The sequence below is a fragment of the Aulonocara stuartgranti genome (assembly GCF_965226115.1).
Source record: "Aulonocara stuartgranti genome assembly, chromosome: 12".
In the NCBI taxonomy this organism is placed as follows: Eukaryota; Metazoa; Chordata; class Actinopteri; order Cichliformes; family Cichlidae; genus Aulonocara; species Aulonocara stuartgranti.
Window position 1 is genome coordinate 27,458,251 of NC_138948.1, and position 23,324 is coordinate 27,481,574.

At 45.1% G+C, this 23,324-nt stretch overlaps 1 protein-coding gene across 4 annotated transcripts in view; it reads left to right on the top strand.

The window, feature by feature from the left end:
- Nucleotides 1-23,324, top strand: part of LOC309719642 (transmembrane protein 132C) — a 173,856-nt gene that overhangs the window by 137,063 nt on the left and 13,469 nt on the right. For all 4 annotated transcript variants that reach the window (XR_014280273.1, XM_082555910.1, XM_082555912.1 and 1 more), the window contains exons 5-6: nucleotides 7,119-7,262; nucleotides 15,074-15,282. Coding sequence is in view for 3 of the 4 variants with exons in the window: in XM_082555910.1 (XP_082412036.1) it covers nucleotides 7,119-7,262; nucleotides 15,074-15,282 (353 nt within the window). In the remaining variant the exon portion in view is untranslated. The remainder of the gene's footprint in view (nucleotides 1-7,118; nucleotides 7,263-15,073; nucleotides 15,283-23,324) is intronic.

Genomic DNA, 23,324 nt, shown 5'->3' on the forward strand with positions numbered 1-23,324 from the left:
AGCTGGAGGCCCTCACCCAATGAAGCCAACAGAACCACATCATTCACAAAAATCAGAGATGAGATTCTGAGGCCACCAAAGCGAAAGCCCTCCGCCACTTGGCTGCGCCTAGAAATCCTGTCCATAAAAATTATGAACAGAATCTGAGACAAAGGGCAGCCCTGGCGGAGCCCATCACCCACTGGGAACGAGTCCGACTTATTGCCGGCAATGCGAACCAAGCTCTTGCAACGGTTGTATATGGATCGAATGGCCCATAGCAATGGGCCAGACACCCCATACTCCCGCAACACCTCCCACAGGACACCCCGAGGGACATGGTCGAATGCCTTCTCCAAGTCCACAAAACACATGTAGACTGGTTGGGCAAACTCCCATGCACCCTCAAGTATCCTCGAGAGGATAAAGAGCTGGTCCAGTGTTCCGCGACCAGGACGAAAACCGCATTGTTCCTCCTGTATCCAAGGTTCGACTAGCGGACGAACTCTCCTTTCCAGCATCCTGGCATAGACTTTCCCAGGGAGGCTGAGGAGTGTGATCCCCCTGTAGTTGGAACACACCCTCCGGTCCCCCTTCTTAAAGATGGGGACCACCATCTTTAAGAAGGGGGACCCCGTGGACTGGCACCCCGGTCTGCCAGTCCACGGGTACTGCCCCTGACCTCCACGCAACATTGCAGAGGCGTGTCAACCAGGACAGCCCTACATCGTCCAGAGCCTTCAGGAACTCGGGGCGGACCTCATCAACACCAGGGGCTCTGCCACCAAGGAGTTGTTTAACTGCCTCAGTGACCTCACCCCCGGAAATTGGCGGGTCATTCCCCTCATCTCCAGACTCTGCTTCCTCCTCAGAAGAAGTGTCAGTGGGATTAAGGAGGTCCTCGAAGTATTCCTTCCACCGCCTGACAATTTTCTCAGTCGACGTCAGCAGCGCTCCGCCAGCACTATACACAGTGCAGGTAGAGCACCGCTTTCCCCTCCTGAGACGCCTGACGGTTTGCCAGAATCTCTTCGAGGCAGTCCAAAAGTCTTTTTCCATGGCCTCTCCGAACTCCTCCCACACCCGAGTTTTTGCTTCAGCCACTGCCCGAGCCGCATTCCGCTTGGCCTGTTGATACCTGTCGGCTGCCTCCGGAGTCCCACAGGCTAACCAAGCCCGATAGGACTCCTTCTTCAGCCTGGTGGCTCCCTTCACCTCTGGTATCCACCATTTGGCTCGGGAATTACCACCACGGCAGGCACCAACCTCCTTGTGGCCGCTGCTCAATGCAACAGCTTCGGCAATGGAGATGCTGAACATGGTCCATTTGGACTCAATGTCCCTAGTCTCCCTCGGAATGCTGTTGAAGCTCTGCCGGAGGTGTGCGTTGAAGATCTCACAGACTGGGGCCTCTGCTAGACATTCCCAGCACACCCTCACTACGCGTTTAGGTGCACCAGGTCTGTCCAGCGTCCTCCCCCGCCACCTGATCCAACTCACCACCAGGTGGTGATCAGTTGACAGCTCAACCCCTCTCTTTACCCGAATGTCCAGAACATATGGTCGCAGGTCTGGTGATACGATTACAAAATCGATCATCGACCTACGGCCTAGAGCGTCCTGGTGCCACGTGCACTTATGGACACTCTTATGTTCGAACAAGGTGTTCGTTATGGCCAAACTGTGATTAGCACAGAAGTACAATAACAAAGCACCGCTCGGGTTCAGATCAGGGAGGCCGTTCCTCCCAATCACGCCTCTCCAGGTCTCGCTGTCGTTACCCACGTGAGCATTGAAGTCTCCCAGCAGGACAACAGAGTCTCCAGGTGGAGCACCTTCCAGCACCTTCCGACCCCTATGGCGCCTCCTACGGGTGGTGGGCCTGCGGGAGGATGGGCCCATGTCTCCTCTTCAGGCTGTGCCCGGCCGGGCCCCATGGACTAAGGCCCGGCCACCAGACGCTCGCCCTTGGGGACCCTCCCCGGGCCTGGCTCCAGGGCAGGGCCCCGGTAACCCTATCCCGGGCAGGGTAAACTGTTCCCTCGATGTTCTTTTCATAAGGGTCTTCTGAATCGCTCTTTGTCTGGTCCCTCACCCAGGAAACAAGTAGCATTATTTATTTATTTTTCGAAAATGGCCACAACAGACCAGAACTTAAGTTCTTATTTTCCTGATTTTCAGTTTTTAAATGATTAAACCAACATGCATGTAACTTGTTTTCATTGTGGTATTTGATAAATGGTAAACTTTTGCTGTAATCACTGCATACAGCACATCTTAGTTCTCCCATGATGTTGTGAAGGGGGTAGACATGGAATGGATGTACTGTATATAAGCAGAATAAAGCTGTTACCTTACCAAAGCTGCATATGAAAATGCAAAAATGCATTCAGACACCCTACTAGGTCCCTACTAGGTACCAGTTTTCAGCTGTATCTATGTTAGAATATCCCCGGTAAGCCTATGGAGTATTGTATTTCCACTAGTGAGAATGTACTGTTGTGTGTTACATTGTGCAGAGAGCAACAGCAGACAGTGTCCTGACTCGATTCTGGAGACGTAGTTCAGAGTTCATGCGTGAAAACAGCTTAAAAGCTTAAAAACACTGGACCGTAATTTCTATATTGTACAAGTGTTTGAATATTACTAGGCAGCTGCTAGAGAAACAGCTGACTAATTATGGATGTTCACAGTGATTATGAAGTACATATGAAACAGCTGATGCTAATCAGTTGCCTCTTTTCCTACCGAGGCAGTGACGGTGCATTTTAAAGGGGAAAAAACGGTACAAAACCCAATATACACTCTTTCACACATTGACACCTTTCATGGCTTATTTTTATTCTGTACTTTAATAGGGAAAAAAGGTACCCTTTCTTTGATGTCTCTTAATTATTGACTGAGGTATCTACAAAAGTGGCCCCCTTAACAATACATTTTATTCTGAGGTGCCAGTTCATCCATGTCCATGTCCTCATTACATCTCCTTTTAAGCTGAACAGATCAAGTATCAAAGCAGCCATCAAGTTAATCTTCTCTCTGCCAGCCACAGCCCACAGTAATGAGCAGATCAGATCTCTGACCGGCATGTACCCCAGACAGGGCACTGCTACTGAAAGGCGGTTAGATGTCTTTTAGGAGGCAGTGAGGGTTGACTGCCAAGCGGAGATGGGCCGCGTACCGCAGCCACCTTTATCCCATCAGCTGGGAGGAGACAAGGAAGAGGGGGAAATGAAGGCAGGAGAGTAACCTGTTCTTACTTGGAGAAGTAAAAGTGGGATGAAAAGAGAACGACGCAAGGGAGAAAGAAAGAGAGAGAGAGAGACCCTCATTAAAAGGCACTGTGTTGGCTTCACAATCATCCCACCACTTCAATGCGCTGTCATGCAGTGATGTATCGCTCTGCATGGCGCTACCAAGGCCTTTATTCCCACTCTCCTCCATGTTTCTCTGTTCTAGCCAATTAAACGCCCACTAGAATCGAGGGGAGGAAGTGCCACATTGAGCATTGCACAATGTGGAGAGAGAAAGCTGATGAAAGGACATGTCTCTTTTAGTCTGCTTAATAGCTCCAGGACACTGTCTGAGTGGCGTTTAATGTCTACAGCATATTCGCCGTTCCTGTTGTCCCATTTCAGTTTCTTCACACGTACATATACTTTATCACCAAGGGATGAAAATGTTTATCACAACTATGAATATTTCATTCACTGTAGTTAAGCTGACTATTGGCAGGCATCACGGCTGTCTTAATGCACCTGCTCTTGAAATGACATGAAAGATCATAAAGAGGCTCACATCCAATGATGAGTCGTCAGTCAAACCAAAACACTCGTAGAATTTTTCAACGCTGATGTCTTTTTCTTTCTCTTTTTTTACGTTTTTGTTTTATCTTGGCATCCTGCTGGCTTCAGGACAGCCACATTGACGTGGGGGTTGACACAAACAGGTGCACACGCTAAGCATTTACACTGTATTTACCACACTCTCCTCTGTCTGCCGCGCTATGAATAATGCAGGCCCTAAAATCCTCAACTCGACAATGTGTTTGACCTGTTCATTTGTAGCTGCAGCGCCGATGGCGGGGTCAGAATATGGATGTGTTAACGCCGGGCTGAAGCAGAAGTTAATCGCAACAGCGGGACGGGACAGGCTTTGCTGCTTCTCATGCTGCCTGTGTCACTCAGGCTGACACCATAAATCTCACTTATTTTCAGATCCAAGTGAGACACGGGCAGAAATTATGGCCCAGAGCACATTACCAGCCTCAGCAGCGTGCTGAATGCTAACAGAGAGATCCTTGATAAAGCAGACAGGCAGTTCTCCTGCACCTTATTGGACAAAAAGAATCCCATGTATTAGACTTGAGGGGCCAGACCGGCTCGTAAGTAAAGCACAAACACCGGCGTCAACAGGTGAGATGCAAACTAACATTCAACCCACATACTTAGAGGTGTCTCTAAAGGTATCGGCTAAAAATCTATATAATGCATGCAGAGGTGAAGGACACCACCGTTCAAACCTGAGAACATCTTGATTGGTACAATACAGTTTCGGGCCAGTTCTCATTTTTATTGCTGCTTCGCATGAAGGAATAAAAAGTACTCCGTTTTTATTAAATGTGTGTGTCATTTTCAGATGCATGCTGCACATCACTGTTCTAAATCAATGCTCACTGGAGATGGTGTTTCAGGTGTGACTAAGCTATAGCATCTTTGCCTGGCTGTCATCATGAGGATCTGTTTTGTTAAGGGTCTTTATAAGAAAGCCTAGTATCTTTTTTTCCTCCCTGCAAGGCCTCCTAAAGAAATAATATTATCTGATAAAGATAATCCCTACTCCCCATTTAAAGGCGACATTGACACATGACATAAACACAGAATATCCTTAACTGTACGTTTTGCTCATAAGTCAGTAGCCATGCTGCCGACGTTCGCAGTTACTGTATGTCGCATATCGTTCTCGTCATTTCTCCTGATGAAAACATTGTTTGTCACCGCTCATCTTAGGCCTTGTTATTCTTGTAACAACAGATCATAAATCATAAATAATTTAAAAGATAACATAGTGGCAATACTGCATTTTGACGTGATGTGTTAATTTGTTAGAGTTGTAATCTGCTGCATTCAGTACAAAGGAAGCTCGCTTCGTAACACGACACAGAAACCAATTATTTTATAGCGTGTCTTATCTCCTGTTCAGCCAATTTCACATTAAATGCAATACGTATTTGGTCCTATCAAAGGCTGCTGTTTTCTCCCGCTGTTTCTGATACGACGCAGAGGAGGCCTTCAGAGAAATCTTTACATGCTAAAAGTAGCACTGGTATTATAAATGGCACATTCAGAACTATCAAAATAAAGCTTGCATCTCAAAGACCAGCCTGATCTATAGTAAGAACACGTGCATTTCTTTTAGTTTCGCAGGCCCATATTTCATTGTCTCTTCATTCACACTTTTTTAACCTGCTGATGTTCGCCACTGGTCTCTATTATGTGTTTAATTGCGCTGTCTATGTCCGAGCTTGCGGACCGCTGATGCATCACCGTGCGATCCCGCTGTGGCTTATTACTGCCAGGCTTCGCTCTCTACAGCTCTCGGGTCATATCCAGCTGCTGTAATCTAACATTAGCGCCAGCTTTCACCAGGTCCCCACCATTTACCCTATCATATATTATAGATGACCCTCTGAAAATGGAGGAATCCCAGCAGACGTGGAATTAATTTACAGCATTCCTCGGTTTTAAGACGAATTGAATCAAAGTCAGTGGCACAGCAAGAGAAGGGTTTATATTGCTATATAACACTGTCACAGTCTATAAAATTGTAATGAAACGCCATTTGAAGATTAAGTGGGTTTTTTTGTGATTCATCGGTATCTCTTGGCTCAGCTAATAATCATTTCACTCCAAAGCTGAATGATGCTACAAATGACCAGCCTTACAAACGACGAGCTTTCTTTCAATCAAACTTAATCCTCCTTTTCTTTTTTTTCTTTCTCTTTGAATGAGCTCCATTGGAAAGCTCACAAACAAGTCTTTGGAAAGCGAGTGCACGGCTCTTGTGTACTTCCCCGGTGACTGTGGGATATATATGAATATGGACAGGAAGTCAGCCACTGTAGATTGGTCCTGTCTGTGCCTGTCAGGTTTAGCAATAAAACACTAAACAAATGAGACGTTTAATTCAACAGGCATCACTCAAGAGGAAGATTTCTCTGTTAAAAGGGGGGAAAAAATAGTAGGAACACATCTTCAGTGCTGGCAAAGCTTCAATACAGTGGGGACAGAAAAAGATGCCTTCGGGTTCTCGCCTATTGAAATCAAGGAAATCTGAGCTTTTGTGAGACTGTCTCTTTAGCAGAATGAAAACATCTTGAAAATAGAGACTTTTGTCATGCTTTACAATTAGCTGAAGTCCCTTAAGTTCACCAGGCGCAATATATGAGTGCTCTACACTGTAACTATTGAAAAGTACACTTTGACCTTAGTAGCGACTATTTACTGTGGCGCTCAGGGTTCTGTAGCAGTTTGTGTAATTGAAGTGCAATTTCTTTGGGCTGAATAGGCAGAAGAGACAATCCAATGTGCTTTGGTGACTTCAGAGAGAAAAAAGTTAACTCAGACTTATCTTAATTGGTTCCGATTATCTTCTGTGACAATGCTGGTGTGTGTATGTGTGACTGCGTGCGTGCGTGCGTGCGTGCGTGCGTGCGTGTGTGTGTGTGTGTGTCTGTAATGAAAGGTTAAGATTTCTGTTCAGAGTAATGAAGCTGTGCCAGTGGACTTAAAGGACCGGGGCTGTCTGATCACTGATGTCATTTACTGGAACGATCTCTACTGCAGTCCAGGGGCAAATTGGAGCATTTGGTTCTTCTGTTTCTTTCACAGAGCCTAGTTAAGTGTGATTGGGCAGCAAGTGCCAATTTATACATAATGGAACTGACTAGTGTTGGCAGGTTAAGTTTGACTTTTATGAAAAACATTGTAGGTAAGGTATGGGAAAGATAAAGGATAAGATAAGATATCCATCAGTTATTAGTCTGAAGGTTTATCCACAAACGATTAACTTTCATTTCTAAGCTGTTACTTTCTAACTGTTTCTTTGCTTTGATCTCTGTCTTCTTTTTATATCTTCAGGACTCTGAGATTCTGAACACCGCTGTATTGACTGGAAAGACGGTGGCTGTTCCTGTAAAGGTGGTGACTGTTGGAACTGATGCCTCTGTTACTGACGTCTCTGAAGCGGCGACATGTCGCTCAACAGATGAAGACGTGGTCAAGGTCAGTAAAATCAACTTCTGAAAAGAGGGGGGGGAAAGACTCCCGCAATCTCTGCTCTCGCATAAACACCATGCCATCGCAGGCTTCAGATTAGTTTCTGTTGGTGTTTTTCAAAGAGTGACATTTTATTTATTTATTTTTACATGAGCTGCTACAGCTCAGTGCAGTACCAAGGTGATGCCCTGTGCAAATATGACTTCAGATATATAGACAGGTGCAGTACTAGTATGTAAAGGGTTTGCATTCTTAAGTAATGTTGTGTATGTGTCTACTCTTCGGTTTTAGTTCAGTTTGGTTTTTAGTTTCCAGAGTGGGTTTTATTGATTCAGTTTGATTTTTATTGTTTGAAAAAGTGTAGTTTTCTTTAGTTTTCATTATTTTCTGTGTTAATTTTACTATTTTAATTATTATTGTATGAAAGGCATATGTCAAGATTTAGGAAACTCTATACAGGTATAACAATAAAAACACAGAACTTGTTGAAAGCAGTTGACTCCCGGTCTTGCAGACATCCATCAAAGTCTCATTAGGCAATTTGGGCATATTTTATTTTATTTTATTTTTGATAGGTTTTCAACTTAACAACATCATTTTTTTGTAGTTCTTTACTTTTAAGACTAGTTTTTATTTTTATATTAGTTAACAAGATTTTGGTTTTCAAATTTTATTTTATTTTAGTTATCTATAATATAACCTTTATGTGTGGATATACCTGCAAAATATGTTTAAATGCTTAATAGTAAATCTGTTAAATGTGAACAACATGTAATCTAAAATGTCTGTAGTCCATTTAAGTTAATCAAATGCAATTTGCAATGGAAACTCAAATTGCCATTATAATTAACCCACATATGAGCCCATGTAATTATATTAAAGATTAGGTAGGTAGTGCATTTTTTATAGAAAGTGTTGAAATGATGTTTAGTACATTTAGCACACATGCACCCTGAAGAAAATGAAAACAAACACTGGAAAACAACATGAAAGAGCATGTTTGATATGCAGTGACAACTGACAACTTTTTCTTTATACGGTCCCTTTTAAACCTGCAGCATGAAACCAAAAAACAAAAAAGTGTAAAAGTGGCTTTGCTATGCAAACAAAGGAAGTCACACTGAGACGGGATCCAAGAGACTCAATGCAAACCCAAAGAAGAAACAGTCACATCAGTCAGCACCCCCACGGCTCATTTGGATGAGTGTGCAGGCCCGTGGACAGAAGGTTTGGCCCTTCCTGCAGTGTCTTGGTTAGATTCTGCCTGAGGCTCTTTGCTGCATGTCATCTCTCCTTTAATTGTCCCACTATTTTTTCTGCCTCTACTGGCTCTATCCAAAAAGCCCTACAATGAAAATGCCTTTGGTCTGTTTCCATTTCCAAATGGCTGTGATGTCAAAAATTAAAAGCTATAGTAGACGAGAACATTTACCATAATTGATCACCTTAAATTGTCTTAAGTGTGTTCTGGAGGACGATTAAGTGAAGAAGGATGCTTCTGCTTTAAAAACAAAAAGCCCCACCTGCAGCATACTTACTGTTGCTCACTCAGGAGGGTTTTTTTTGATAATCATAGCCTGTGATCGTATACATAAAGGTGACAGATTGTGACCTGGACGATTAGGATTAAATAAACACAGAGTGACTTTAACATAGAACAGTGAATCACATCACATGAAATGGTGCTTCCACTTACTTCAGCCTCCTAAATTACAGTAAATTATAAAGAAATACCAGGTTACATGATTTTTCTTTAAAGCTCTTTGGGAATTTGTGCAGTTTACACAAATTTGTTCTGTGTAGGAAGAAATAAGGCTATGTCTGTGCTTATTCTGGGTTATCATGTTGACAGCTACGTGTAAGGCTCATGCAAAGCTCACCATATGAGCTGCATTTACTGTGTGTGAATCTATGGAAATGTTTTTTCAAGCTCTTCTATTGGCTGTGTTGTCAGATTGAGGCAATTTTGATATCTCATTTGTGTCATTGTCCTCTTTTTTTTTTCACTTAGCTTGCCTACATCACCTTATACATGTTCACACAATCCAAAATAAGTGTTACCTCTGGCTCAGATCCAGCACTCTTTCAAAGAAAGCCACGTTTCTTTTAGAAGGCATATTTTTGTTTTCCAGGTGCCTCCTTAGCACAGTCCAACCAAAGCCATAGGAGTGATAGCTTTTGCTGTAATGTTGATTAACAAGTTATTCTTTCTTCAGGTTGCCTCCACTGGCTGTGGTTACCCATGGTTTGCTTCATAAATCCATATCCATGTAACAGATTTAATTTTTCTCCTCCTGGGCAACACTGACAAAAGCCTTTTAAGTGTATAGAACTTGCCTCTGTGTGAAGAAAGTACTGATACTGCAAAATAACAATTCATTCATAACATTTGCAGCATTAATAACTTGGAGCTCTGTCTTCACGCTCAGCATTAAACAATTTCTTGTTTCAGAACTGAACTGTGAATTCTAGTCAGAAAAGATGTGCGGTATTTCAGCAGCTCGCACAAATAAAAGAATCATTGAAATAACAACAGCAACACACACATTCATGAAATTGCAGGGATAATCTTCCATCTTCACATTAGCCATGAAGGTCGTGTTATGAGCGAGCTCCTGCAACTCCTGCTATCGTCGCGCAGCATAATCATTAGAAACCTTGCTATGTGCAAACCTTTTCCTTGCACTGAAGTGAGCGCTGAATCTTATGCAGAGATGTCTGAGCAGCTTAATTGCTTCTGTCAAACCGGCTCTGTACAAGCCAGAGACAGACTCATCCTACCTTCATACTCCCTACTCCCATCGCTCATATCTGCCTTGGATTGTGACTGTCTGGTGAGTAGTTAATTTCCTGGGCTAGATCCAGAGACAGCCTTAATGTCCTCTGTAAGTATTCTCCCGTTAGCTGCCTAATGCGCCTGATTAATGTGGCGGTGGATCCTCCTGGACGTTTACGATACTTTGTAAAGAAGAATGACGGAGAGCGTGTAACTCGCAGAGGCAGTTCCACCCTCGGCGTGGCGCGACACATACCCAGTGGTGAGGGTGGAGGAGGGGTTAAAGGGCCTGCTGATTAAGTGGCAGTGTCCCCTTATGTCGCAATATTGATTTAAGTCTATTCTGGCCAATCAGAGCGCACAGCAGGGCGGTATAAGCACGCCTGTGTAATTGGTCGGGACAGCACGATGTCAGCTGCCATGTTTTCCGTAATTGTTTCTCCCTAGATTAGTGGGGTGTTGATCAAATTCCTAGCAGGCAGTTACAGTAATTTCCTTGTCATTAAGAATACCGTAGCAGAGCTGTACGTTAATAAATACCAGATGTTTACAATTTTTTTATTAATTTAAATTTTGTAGGCTTTTTTTTGTAGTTTTTTCATTTAGCTACTAGATATGGTGAGTGAGCCCTGCACGTTTTTCGGTCAGGCATCGCATAGCCTGCAATTCGCTGCTCATGCAGCTCAGTTGCTTCACACCAACTAAGTAGAGTCAGAGATGAAGAGACTGTCAAAGCACTTCAGTCTCAGCAGACTGAGTGTGGTGAGAGAAAAAGAGGCTAACAATGAGAGCTGATAAAGAGCAGGGACTCCTCTGACATCTTTATCTGTTCAAACACACTCCCGCATCGGGAGCACTGAGTCCTATCTGCTCCATGACTGACTGTAACCAGGGGAAGGACACCGCGCTCGTACAGACGTTTAAAAGCTTCTTTAAGCCGTCGGTCTGTGTTTCATTGCACTGTATTACAAGGTACCACTTTGTACGTTCTCCGTACTTGGCGTAATAACACAGAGGAAATATCCACTCATCCTTCATGTGTCCACTTGAAAATGCAAGGCCTGTGCAGTTCTTAACAGAAGTTCTCTGATGGTTAGATGTAGCCTTGAAGGATGCCCTACAGCGTGCTTTTCATCTTTCTCACAGGGGCTTTCAGAACTTTTTGGTCTCTGGTCATAGAGTCCACTGCTGTTGATAGCTCGCTGCTGTGCAGGAGACTTTTTAAAAGTTTAAGAATGGCTGGTGTAATAACAAATGTTATAAATAGGGGGTAGCAATTCAAGTTTGTACAAAGAAAAAAACAAATAATTATACCATGAGTAATTTTAAGTAGTGTGCAATCAGTTCAGTTACAATCAGAAACTGTTCACAATGTTTGTGGATCTGCACCAAAAATGTTAAAATTACTATTGTTTATCACTTGTCCCTCCTTTTCTGTAAAATACCTATAAATGTGCATTACTTAAAGTTACTTACAGTATAATTATTTCTTCTTCTGTATTTTACTCAAGTGTATCTATTAGTAGATGTTTGTAAGTAAGTGTAACTACATTGTAATGCCAGATAAATTACACTGAAATTCCTTTTAATTCTAGCAGAATTACACCCTTAGTGACAGGCCGTATTCATACATGCCAACCCTCCCGATTTTTCCGGGAGAATCCTGAATTTCAGTGCCCCTCCCGAAAATCTCCCAGAGCCATCATTCTCCTGAATTTCTCCCGATTTTCCACCCGGACAACAAAATTGAAAAACCATATCGCAGAATTCATAGTGCGGCCCAGCCAATTCCAGTTTCCAACAATGACGGCAGCTACTTAGTTTAATATTACTCTTATTTCTCTTTCTGGGTCGCAAAATAAACTTTTAACATATTTTCAGGCGAGAATGTAGCTGTGTAAACTTCAAATATCTGAGCTGGCGAGAACACCAAACACCCGACACATCGTTTTCAAACCCCCGCAGTCTTTCGCTACTCGGGTTAAACATGATATATAAGTCACTTTGATAACTTAAAAATGTTATTGTTTGGCTTTTTCAGTGTTTTATTTGTTTGTGAGTAAAATGGTTTGGCTGAGATTAAAGTTATTAGATTAGGTTAATTTTAACTTTATTAATCCCTCGGGTGGGTTCCTCCGGGGTTTTCACACAGCTGAATAAAAGTCAAACAGAAAACTGATTAAACAGAAGTGTGAGACGGTCAAGAATTTACGCCAGTGCCCGGTTATATTTTAGATAGCAAGGAGCAGACGGCAGAGTTTCACTCCACCGAGAGAGCTCGTGACGTACTACCCGGCTTTCTTTAGACCGCGAAGGCCGGGTCCTCAGGTGGAAGCAGCCTCTGAATTTGGACACCCAGCCGTTTCTGGCCAACTTATTTTATCCAATAAATAAACACTGTAAAATTTATTTATCAACCCCCCAACAGCCCTTTTGAATGTTTCCCTAATTCTGAGGTCTCAAGGTTGGCAAGTATGGCTGTATTCTAAAGTGCTACTGAAGTTCCCAATGATTTGGCTAGTTAGATTCCATCCATCCATTCGCTTCCACTTATCCTTTTCAGGGTCGCGGGGGGCGCTGGAGCCTATCCCAGCTGTCATAGGGCGAGAGGCAGGGTACACCCTGGACAGGTCGCCAGTCTGTCGCAGGGCTAACACACAGGGACAGACAACCATTCACACTCACATTCATTTGCACATTCACACTTAGTGGCAATTTGGATTATCCAATTAACCTATCCCCACAAGCTGCATGTCTTTGGACGGTGGGAGGAAGCCAGAGTACCCAGAGAGAACCCACGCAAACACGGGGAGAACATGCAAACTTCACACAGAAAGACCCCAGCCTGATGGTGGAATTGAACTCAGGACCTTCTTGCTGTGCGGCAACAGTGCTAACCACCGTGCCACCGTGAGTTAGATTCCATTCCTGCGTAAATTAGAGTAAAATTCAAGCATAACATAAAGCCTGATTCTTCCAACCAGTGAATTCCATAGTACGTGCTTCAGAAACACTTAAAATAAGATAAAAACTTTTTAATTTAGCTGATGTTGGCTGATGTTGTCCCCTTCAAGATCCTCTCCTTTTGCAGTTCTGGACTCTTTCCAGTGCTGTTACTCTTACAAATGTGTGAGTTTGTGATGCATGCTGAATTTCATGCACTGCATCCAAAAAGTGATTTTGAGGTGTAGGACAAAGAGAGGTGCTAAGTGACAGTTGTGTTCATACAGCCAAAATATTTTGTACACAATGCCCTGCTCCACAGTTCAGGCCATTTGTTCTGAATATTCATAAATATAAAAACAATCATAAGTGCTTATGATGCTCACCGCATGTGCCGCCTCTTGGCTTGGTCACTGCGAGGTCTTCCACTAAAGACTGCTGTTGTAGACCCGGCTCACCTCTGGTCCCTGATATGAAGGTTTGGTCAGTTTGACTCTGAAGTTTTCTGCACAAATGTACAAGCAGTCAGAGGGATAAGCGGTTTACCAGTGGAGAAGGAGACAACCTTACAGAGAAAAGCAGCTTAATTCAGATCAGATCAGGGGCAACTTTGTGAAAAAGTATAAACTTGTATCATAATCACTACCATGTCGTCTGGTTGACAAAAAGAAAGAAAGAATCACCTCTCTCCACTGCCGACCTGCTGTCAAACTCGGGAAGGCAAAGAGAAAAGAAACAAATGTGCACATGTGGACTACAGATATGTCCAAAATAGTTTTATACAAAAACTGAATAAGAAAACAAAGTACCGAAATAGTGTTGAAGGTATGTATTTTATTGCACAAAAACACTACTATGCATTTCATTTCAAAGCAGATTTTGCATGTACATGTTATTGCATTAAATTGTTCTTTCACTTCTTTCCTGACTTTGAAGCTGCGTGTTTATATCCATATGTCAAGATGAATGGGAGCAAAAGAAATCAGCTGGAATGTCTCTCATGATGCTGTTTTGATGTTCTGTTGTTTTGATCAAGCGTACACCAAGTGGGGCTATTCTTGCAATCCACATACCAGATCTTGAGGAATGCCACTAGTTCAGCCTGCAAGCTCAGTGGGGCAGACAGAAAAAAAGAAATAAACAAAATTTTAAAAATCGATGCGGCAACTCTCCAAATATCTGCTTTTATTTATACAAAACAGCCACATTTACTTTCCACGGTCCCGCACAAACTCCACAGCTAGCTTCATGCTGAAGGTGAAGTGAACAGAACACATTCTGTCACACACAATTTTTTTTTCCTCCTTTGGTCTCAGAGGATATCCTGCCACAGCTTCATGATAAATGGTTGTTTATGGTTTTATCTCACTGTAGAGAAATAACTTGGAAGAAGAAGAAGCAAGGGAAAAAAAAGATTTTTTTCCCAGACCGTCGAATTCCATCTGGTACCAGCCATGGCAGTCTGTTCCAAGATGAGATTAATATGTAAGATTGAGAAAACGCCCAGAGGAATAAAAAATGTGTTCCTACATTCAAGGTATACTAAATAATTACCCATTAAGTGCTTAGACTTAAAGAGGTAATTGTATGTGTCTGTAAATCCTCATAATCAATAATCAAGGAATAACCTTCTGACGGTTACATGTTTCTAAAGCACAAAACTAGCTCACTAATTCTTTCTATGACATAATTTACAAAACCACTAGCTTCAACTTTGGTCATTTTTATCAGCTGTCATCTTACTAGTGTCCATCTGCTGGTTCCTCTTTCAGCTGCAGGCTGAACAACAATAAAACAGCAGACCATGCTGTGCTTTCCCTCAGGTTCAAAGATGTCCTTGCTGTCCTCCCCCCTCTTCTCCTGAGAGTCGAGCAGATCGAGGACCTTTCATCTTGTTCAAAGTAGTTACAGGAATGCTATATCAGAGGAGTGCTCAGAAGTGTAAAGCCTTATAATCAACTCGCAGGGCCGGGGCCAACATGGTACTCTGTACAGTATATTGCACTGTGTAATTTGCTGTGTAGTCATCTAGTGCAGCCGTCAGAAGAGCTCAACTTAAATGCTGTCTTTTTTAATCCTCCCCCCTCCTCACATGCAGGTGTCTGACAGGTGTGACTACGTTTTTGTGAACGGCAAGGAGATGAAGGGCAAGGTGAAGATGATGGTGAACTTCACCCACGGATACCTAAGTGCTCAGCTGGAGCTCAACGTGTGGATCCCCCGTCTCCCCCTCCAGATTGAGGTGTCAGACACGGAGCTGAGCCAGATCAAAGGGTGGAGGGTGCCAATAATGGCCACCAATCAGAGGTACTGCAGCGCGTGCATCTGTTGCTAAAGGGGCTTTGCGACTGTGTGTTCTGCTCTCTTATTTTTTCAGGGAGACATTTGTTTTACTAATTGGATGGAATATAACGTGATCTTTATAATTAACGTTTAGTCATTTTCTCACTTTCGTGTCAGCTCCTGCGCAGCCATTTCCAGGCGTAATTTACAGTTATCCAAGAAAGAACACCAAGGTTACATCACAAACTTTAGTACAAGTTGTTAAGTTTAATAAAAATAAATTGGTAATTTGTTGACTTTTGCAGCCCCAGTTTCAAGAAAGTACAAGTTCAAGAATAGCCTTTCTCCTCGGTGATGTATTTGATTTCAGTAATGGCAAAGATAAGGTAATGATGTGACATGTGACGAACACCACTCCACCTGTCTCTTCCTGACTTCAGTCCTACTGACAGGTCTTGGCTGATAACAAAATGGCTGACCTGTGCATTACAGCTTGTCATTACGACTGGCTTAGGGTGGCCTGCCATTGCGCCTTGTGCCTGTCAGTTGGAAAGAACATTATTAGAGCTGTCTGGAGGTCAGACTTCTCCCCTGGGGCCTCATCACTACACAGCACCTCTGCTAACGCTGCTGCGCAGTGTTACTCTGCAACTGTTGAAATCCATCAATTGATGGAGCAGTTATCAGCCACCTACGGTAATTACTTCAGGAAAAGCGTTGAAGTTAGACTTTAAGTCATCCCATGCACCAGTGTGGCTACTCTAATTATCCCTGCTCCCCTCTTATTTTGAGTGACAGCATTCAACTAATACTGTGGCTTGTCCAGGTTGTTGCTTTTCCAGCTGTGTGCTGCTATGCCTTTATCAGCGGAGACAGCAAAGCCATGTTGTCACTGTTGACGCCAGCACCGGAGCTTTGTTTTTCCCCCATCTTCGGCACGTCTTTGTTTATCGGGGGATAACAGGCGTGACCTTGCAAAGAAGCACTATACCTGTTGATGAGAATAAGCTTTGGTCCACGGTCCGTAAGCACACGGAGAAGTAAGCCAGCGAGCAACAATAGCAAGCGGCACGCCATTCCTCTATCGGGAAAGCTGGCAAGTTGTGGCCACGCTGGGAGGAGAGAGACAGAAATATAAAAAATAAAATAAAGACACATTAGGCCTGTTAGTGGGAGAACTGCAAATGTACTCCTCACACAGTTTTGACTGACACTGCCTGTATGGCTCACCTCTTCCCTCCCTAAGCCCTGTCAAAGCACAGACAAGATAAGCCTTTGCAGACAGCAAACCTAAGTGTAGGCGTAGCACTCGAGCATCCACCATCCTTTACCGCTTCTCTCAGGATATGTATGTTGAGATTTTACTTGTTTAATCAAGGTGATCATTTAATATTCAAAAAGAAAAGAAAAAGCGGCCCTCAGTTATCCTATAGAGTGCATACCGAGTGTTTTCTTGCTGCTGTAAAACAAATAGCTGTACTGACATGCCTGCAGCATTCAAATTCGAAAAATATCCACCAGTGTTCTTTCATATAGAAACAACATTCCTGCTATAACGACCTTCATCGTGTCACTGTAGTAGTTGAATGCCAACACAAACGCAGCACATGATCCACAGGCACAACAAAAATAAGCATGGCACACGCATTAATATGCAGCACCTCCTCTGAAGTCAGAGCTGGGCTTGAAAGCGAACGGAGCAGAAAGAAAAATTGCTTTGTGAAGCGGGTTGTTCTCAGCACTGAGTGTGATTTGTTTATTAGATTAACCTTAGATTAGATTTTGAGATGGTTGCACAAGTATTGGCATATAAGATTTATGCCAAGGCTAAAATGGTCAGACTTTACCATCAGCTTGTTTACTCCTGAATGTGTTACACCTAACTAATAATCACATTTATTAGGTGTAACAATTACATGCCGGTTCAGTCTATGTCAGCGCATGCTCTCGAACATCAGAGCTATTTGTCAATTCATTGGCTGTGAATTTCAAGCGTTTACACTCAAAATGATTCAAAAAACGCAGTTATTGATGAGAAACTTTCAATTACTGCATTGGAAAAATAATATGGCGATTGTTACTATGGGCCTGGACTTGAACAGGTAATAAAGGCAGGGATGAGGAGTCAGGCTTGTAGTATTTCAAGTTTCATTTCTACCTCTTTGTCTCTTTGAGCTGGTTTCCATCTTTGCTTTGTGTTGCTGATTTGTGATGGTGTGTGGAACAGTAGCCTAAGGTTTATATAGTCAACTGGCAATTATGTGACGGTGCATTTCAGGTCATTTCTGAAGTAACGTAAGAGTATTGTTACGAGTAGTGTAACCTCACAATGTACAAGGGACCAGTTCAGTACGTCTCTAGATGCTGAATGACTCTGAGTGTATCTCACGCTCCACTTTTCTCTCACTCTGAACACGCTAAAGCTGTTCTCCACTTGAAGCAGCAACTCATACTCAATCTGGAGCAAGCAAACCATATCTTTCGGGGACAGAACTGTGACCTCTGACTTGTAAACTCATACCTGTCAGTTTGCACTTAACTGAGCACTGAGACACCAATGGTTGGTGCTGCAGTAGGCATCCAAAACCAGGTGTGCCAGGTCTACCCAGAATCCTCCCCGACCACCTGGGGGGGGGCGATCGTTTGAGTGCTGAGCTACTCTGCTCACCCAGGAGTCTTAAGACTCATGCAAAGCTGATGACATGATTACAAAATCGATCCCCTAATTAGACTTAGCTGGTGCCAAGTGTAATTAAGCTTAAAAGTGTTATTCATAATGCAAAACCAGTGATTAGCACAGACATTTAATAGCAAAACTGTCACGGGTTGCTCTGAGGATCCACTCGCAGGTCTGTGGATGAAAACCTGATGAGAGACTGACCTGGGCCCCTAAGGAGGTGCAGAACTCCCTCCAAACACGCGACGTGAACTGTGGGCCTCGGTCCGAGACCACTTCAGCGGGGATCCCGTGGAGGCGAAATACATGAGTCGACAGAAGCCGGGCGGTCTCCAGGGCAGTGGGGAGCTTGGGGAGAGCAACAAAGTGGGCAGCTTTAGAAAAACGGTCGACAATGGTGAGGATGACTGTGTTACCTGATGACGGCGGAAGACCAGTGACAAAGTCAACCGCAATGTGGGACCAGGGGCGGCTTGGCGTAGGTAAGGGATGAAGTAGGCCAGCAGCGGGCTGGTTGACAGGTTTATTCTGGGCACAGGTTGGACAGGCGGCAATGAATTCTTGGACGTCCTTGGCCAGTGTAGGCCACCAGGCGAACCGCTTGATGAAGGTGACGGTGCGATGAATGCCCGGATGACAGGTGAGTTTTCCGCCGTGGGCCCATTGCAGCACTCGTGAGCGAACGGACGTGGGAACAAAGAGCAATCCCAGTGGACCAGTCCCCGGATCTGGTTCTGCCCGCTGGGCCTCCCGTATGGCGGACTCGATCTCCCACGACAGGGCTCCGATAACGCATGTGGGAGGGAGAATGGGAGCCTCACGGGTGGGGTCCTCTGAGGCGGTGAATTGGCGGGAAAGGGCATCGGGTTTCACGTTCTGGGAGCCAGGCCTGTAGGTGATGGTGAAGCAGAATCTGGTAAAGAACAGAGCCCACCTGGCTTGTCGGGCGTTTAGTCGCTTAGCCGACCGGATGTATTCGAGGTTCCTGTGGTCAGTCCATACCACAAAGGGTTCTGTTGCGCCCTCTAGCCAGAGGCGCCACTCCTCCAGGGCGAGTTTGATTGCCAACAGCTCCCTGTCCCCGATGTCGTAGTTCTGCTCTGCAGGAGAGAGACGACGGGAGAAGTAAGCACAAGGGTGGAGCTTACCCTCTAGTTGCTGGGAGAGAACTGCTCCGACCCCTACATCCGAGGCGTCCACCTCCACGATGAACTGCCGCTTGAGATCCGGTTGCCGAAGGATGGGCGCCGACGCGAAGCGTTTCTTTAGTTGGGAGAAAGCCTCCTGAGCCAGATCATCCCAGCAGAAGGGTACCTTAGGGGAAGTTAAACGGGTTAGTGGCAAAGCAATCTTGCTGTAGTCACGAATGAACCTCCGATAAAAGTTTGCAAAACCGAGGAACCGTTGAAGCTGCTTACGGTTAGGCGGAGTGGGCCAGTCTAAGACTGCAGGGCGATTTAAGAACCGACCCAGCTAAGTACCTTAGCTGGGTCGGTTCTTAAATCGCCCTGTTCGATGATGTAGCCCAAAAATGACACAGTACTCACATGAAACTCGCACTTCTCCCCTTTAACAAACAGCCGATTCTCCAGGAGGCGTTGCAGGACTTGTCTGACGTGGTGTACATGATCCGAGAGAGAGTGGGAGAAGATGAGGATGTCGTCAAGGTACACAAACACAAAACGATCGATGAAATCTCAGAGAACATCATTGACTAGACCCTGAAAGACAGCTGGAGCATTAGTCAGTCCAAACGGCATGACCAAGTATTCAAAATGGCCCAGGTGCGTGTTGAAGGCCGTTTTCCACTCGTCACCCTCTCTCATCCTGACTAAGTGGTAAGCATTCCGCAGATCGAGCTTAGTAAAAACGGTCGCCCCCTGCAGGAGTTCAAAGGCGGAGGATAAGAGTGGTAGAGGGTATTTAATCTTAATAGTAATGTTATTGAGGCCCCGGAAATCAATACATGGCCGAAGGCTTTTATCCTTCTTAGTGACGAAAAAGAACCCGGCAGCCACAGGGGATGAAGAGGGGCGAATCAGTCCATCAGCCAAGGATTCATTAATATACTTCTCCATGCATTCACGTTCAGGTTGAGAGAGACTGTATAAGCGACTAGTGGGAAGAGGTGCACCCGGGAGCAAATCAATACTGCAGTCGTACGGGCGATGAGGAGGAAGAGAGCGGGCTCGGTCCTTACAAAATACTTGCTTGAGATCATGATACTCTGACGGGATAGCTGAAAGGTCAGGGGGCTCGTGTGGTAGTGGGTTAGCTGCTGTAACGGGAGTAGCTGCTGTCAAACAGGTCATGTGACACTCCTCCCCCCACTCCTGAACCCTCTCCTCCTTCCAGTCGAGCACGGGGTTATGCTGGCGTAACCATGGAAATCCTAGCACCAGGGGCGTGAGAGGGGCTTCAAAGACGTAAAACTGCAACAGTTCAGTGTGATTCCCAGACAGCGTTAGGGACACGGGTTCTGTAACATTTGTTACGTCGGGAAGACGTTGACCGTTTAAAGCGGTGACCCGCAACAAGTGGGGTAATGCCCGTGTGTAAATCTTAAGTTTGAGAGCCAGGGAAGCATCCATGAAGCTCTGCTCCGCCCCAGAGTCAATCAGCGCCTGAAGAGAGTGAGAGGCAGAGTGGACAGTCACTTTAGCGGCTAGCATGAAGCGTGGAGGAGAATGTGAGAAGGAGACCTCGCCCACCCGTTTCCTCCTTTCTACCGGCGGGCGGGGTCTTTTGGCCGAGCAGGACAGACCTTGGCGTGATGGCCCTTGCGGCCGCAGTAAAAGCACTCACCGGACTGCCATCTGCGTGCCCTCTCCTCCGGGGAGACTTGGGAGCGTCCGATCTGCATGGGTTGCTCCTGCTCGTCGCCGCGGTCCACTTCCCGATCGCTACCTCCGCTTCCGCCGGAAGCTGACTCCGCTCGCCCCAGAGGCCTCTGGGAACTGTAGTTGCTGGCGCGGCGACGCGCCCTCAAATGTTCATCAACCTTAACACATAAGGTGATCACTTCCGACAGAGTCTTGGGCAGCTCCCTCATTAACAGTTCGCCCTTAAGTTCATCACAAACATTGTTCAATAAGGTACTTATCAGCGCAGGCTGCCCCCATCCAGTCTCCTCAGCCAGTGTCCAAAACTCCACAGAGAAGTCCGCCATACACCGTCTTCCTTGTTTTAAGTTCAGCAAACGGTGGCCCGCTGCCTCAGCTCCGGTGCCCCTTTCGAACACACTTTTGAACTTCGAGAGAAAATCAGCATAGGTAATCTCCGGGCTAGTTCGTAACACAGCTTGAGCCCAGTTCAAGGCTTGACCGCGGAGTAACTGAACGAAAAAGGCTATCTTAGCTCCATCACTCTCATACGTTCGCCGCAGCTGCCTAAACTGCAACGTAATCTGTGTTAGGAAACCAGCACACTTGTGGAACTCACCAGCGAATGGCTCCGGTGACGGTAAAGCTCGTTCCGGGGATTCCGCGGAAGCGGGGGCTGGTGGCGTGGAGAGTTCCGGGGCTGGCGGCTGTGCGGGAGCAGACGAGGGGGGCATAGCGGGACCTGGCAGCGGAATGTGCTGAGCGAGAGCCTGAGTGAGTGCGAGCAACTGATGGTTAATGTGTTGTAGCATCTGCTCGTGTCGCTCCAACACGGCTTCTGGAGGAGGGGTGGGTTGCAGAGCTGAGTCCGCTGGATCCATAGTATGGCTGGATTGTTACCGTCACGGGTTGCTCTGAGGATCCACTCGCAGGACTCCGGAGTTGTGTTTTAACAGAGACGGTTTATTCACAAAGTCTTCACCAAGTGTATTTACAGACAGTGCGAGGACAGTGCTATACACAAGATGTGAGAGGCAGGGTTCCAGGGCTCCAGGGAAAACAAGGGAATCACACACGCGCTCACGCCAGCCTCTCTCTGCTAGTGACCAGTCACCTCTTACACACTCCACACGGGGAAACACGGGGACGGGTCCGGGGAATCTAGAACAGAGAGACAAATGTTAACTTTCTGAGACGGAAGAGTGGGAAACTAGGGCTCGACGTGTACTGACTAGAGTCTTCACAACAATCCAGCGTTGAACAGCTGATCTCCTCCTTCTGATATACCAGCTGGTCTGATGAGGCCCAGGTGTGCATGATCCGGGAGGGCGTGGACCGAGGGCGTGAACCCGCCATGAGTTCCGCCCCGGCAAAACAGGGGAGGGGGAGAGAGATGCTGATCAGTGCCTTGCCGATCCCACAGGCCGTGACAAAAACACTACTCAGATTCAGATCATGCCCCTCTAGTTTCCAATGCCATGTGCTAACGCCAGGCTAAACAGTGTTTCCAAAAAGCCTCTACCTCTCACCTTGGGTCAACACACCTGAATCACATGATTATTTTGTACCAGGGCTCTGGAGAACTGCAGGAGCTAATTTAGCCATTTAAATCAGCTGTGTTGGTTCAAGGACACATCTAGAACCTGCAGGGACACCGGCCCTCGAGGCCTGGAGTTGCCCAACCCTGCTCTACCACAACCTTAGTTTTAAGGTGGGGCGTAGTGTTCCTGAACCAGACAATCTTTTTTTTTTCTGTCTTTCTTTTTTTTAAGTCTAGCCCATCACCTGAAACTAGTTTACTAGTTTTCAGCTGTCACTGTGCGAATGGCAGGGTGTATCCTGGACAGGTCACCAGACTTTCAGCAGTGTTGGAGACATTATTCAAATAAAAAAAAAAAGCCAAATCAAGTGAATTATTTATATAGCGCATTTTCAAAACAGCTGACAGTCACCCAAAGTGCTTTTTAGGCACTTATTTTGCAATCTCCAAGAACCCGTTAACAAAGCCTGGAATTCACATAAAAGACAAATATAACAACTAACTTCAAAAAATAGTAAAGACATGTAGTAATGTATTACATTTCGTTTTAAAGCTCCTTGCATTACTTTTATATTACTCCATAACAAGGTCTGAAATCACTGTCACATCATTAGCAGCTGATAATACAGACCTTGAGCTTATGTCCCACACGCTGACATTTAATGAGGACACATAAGAAATCTTTGTTTTTGTGTTTGCACCCTGAGACAACTGTTTTTGTGATATGGCGCTATATAAAATTTAATTAAATTAAATTGAAGTTTTGATATGAACACAAACCTAACAACACAAAGAAATGTTTAAAATCAACCCAAATAGACTTTAAAGAGATCTCCACTGTGATTCTGCTGTAGGAACATGTACTGGTAGAAATGGAGGCTCATTACTGCCTTTGTTACCCGCTGAAGCGCAGGCCCCGGCTGCTGGGCTGGGCTCTGCATACACTCACCCTGGGTTCTTCGCTCGCTTTGTTGTAAACATGCTGTCTGTGCAGATGCTCGCAAAGCATCCATGTTGTGTGAGCAGT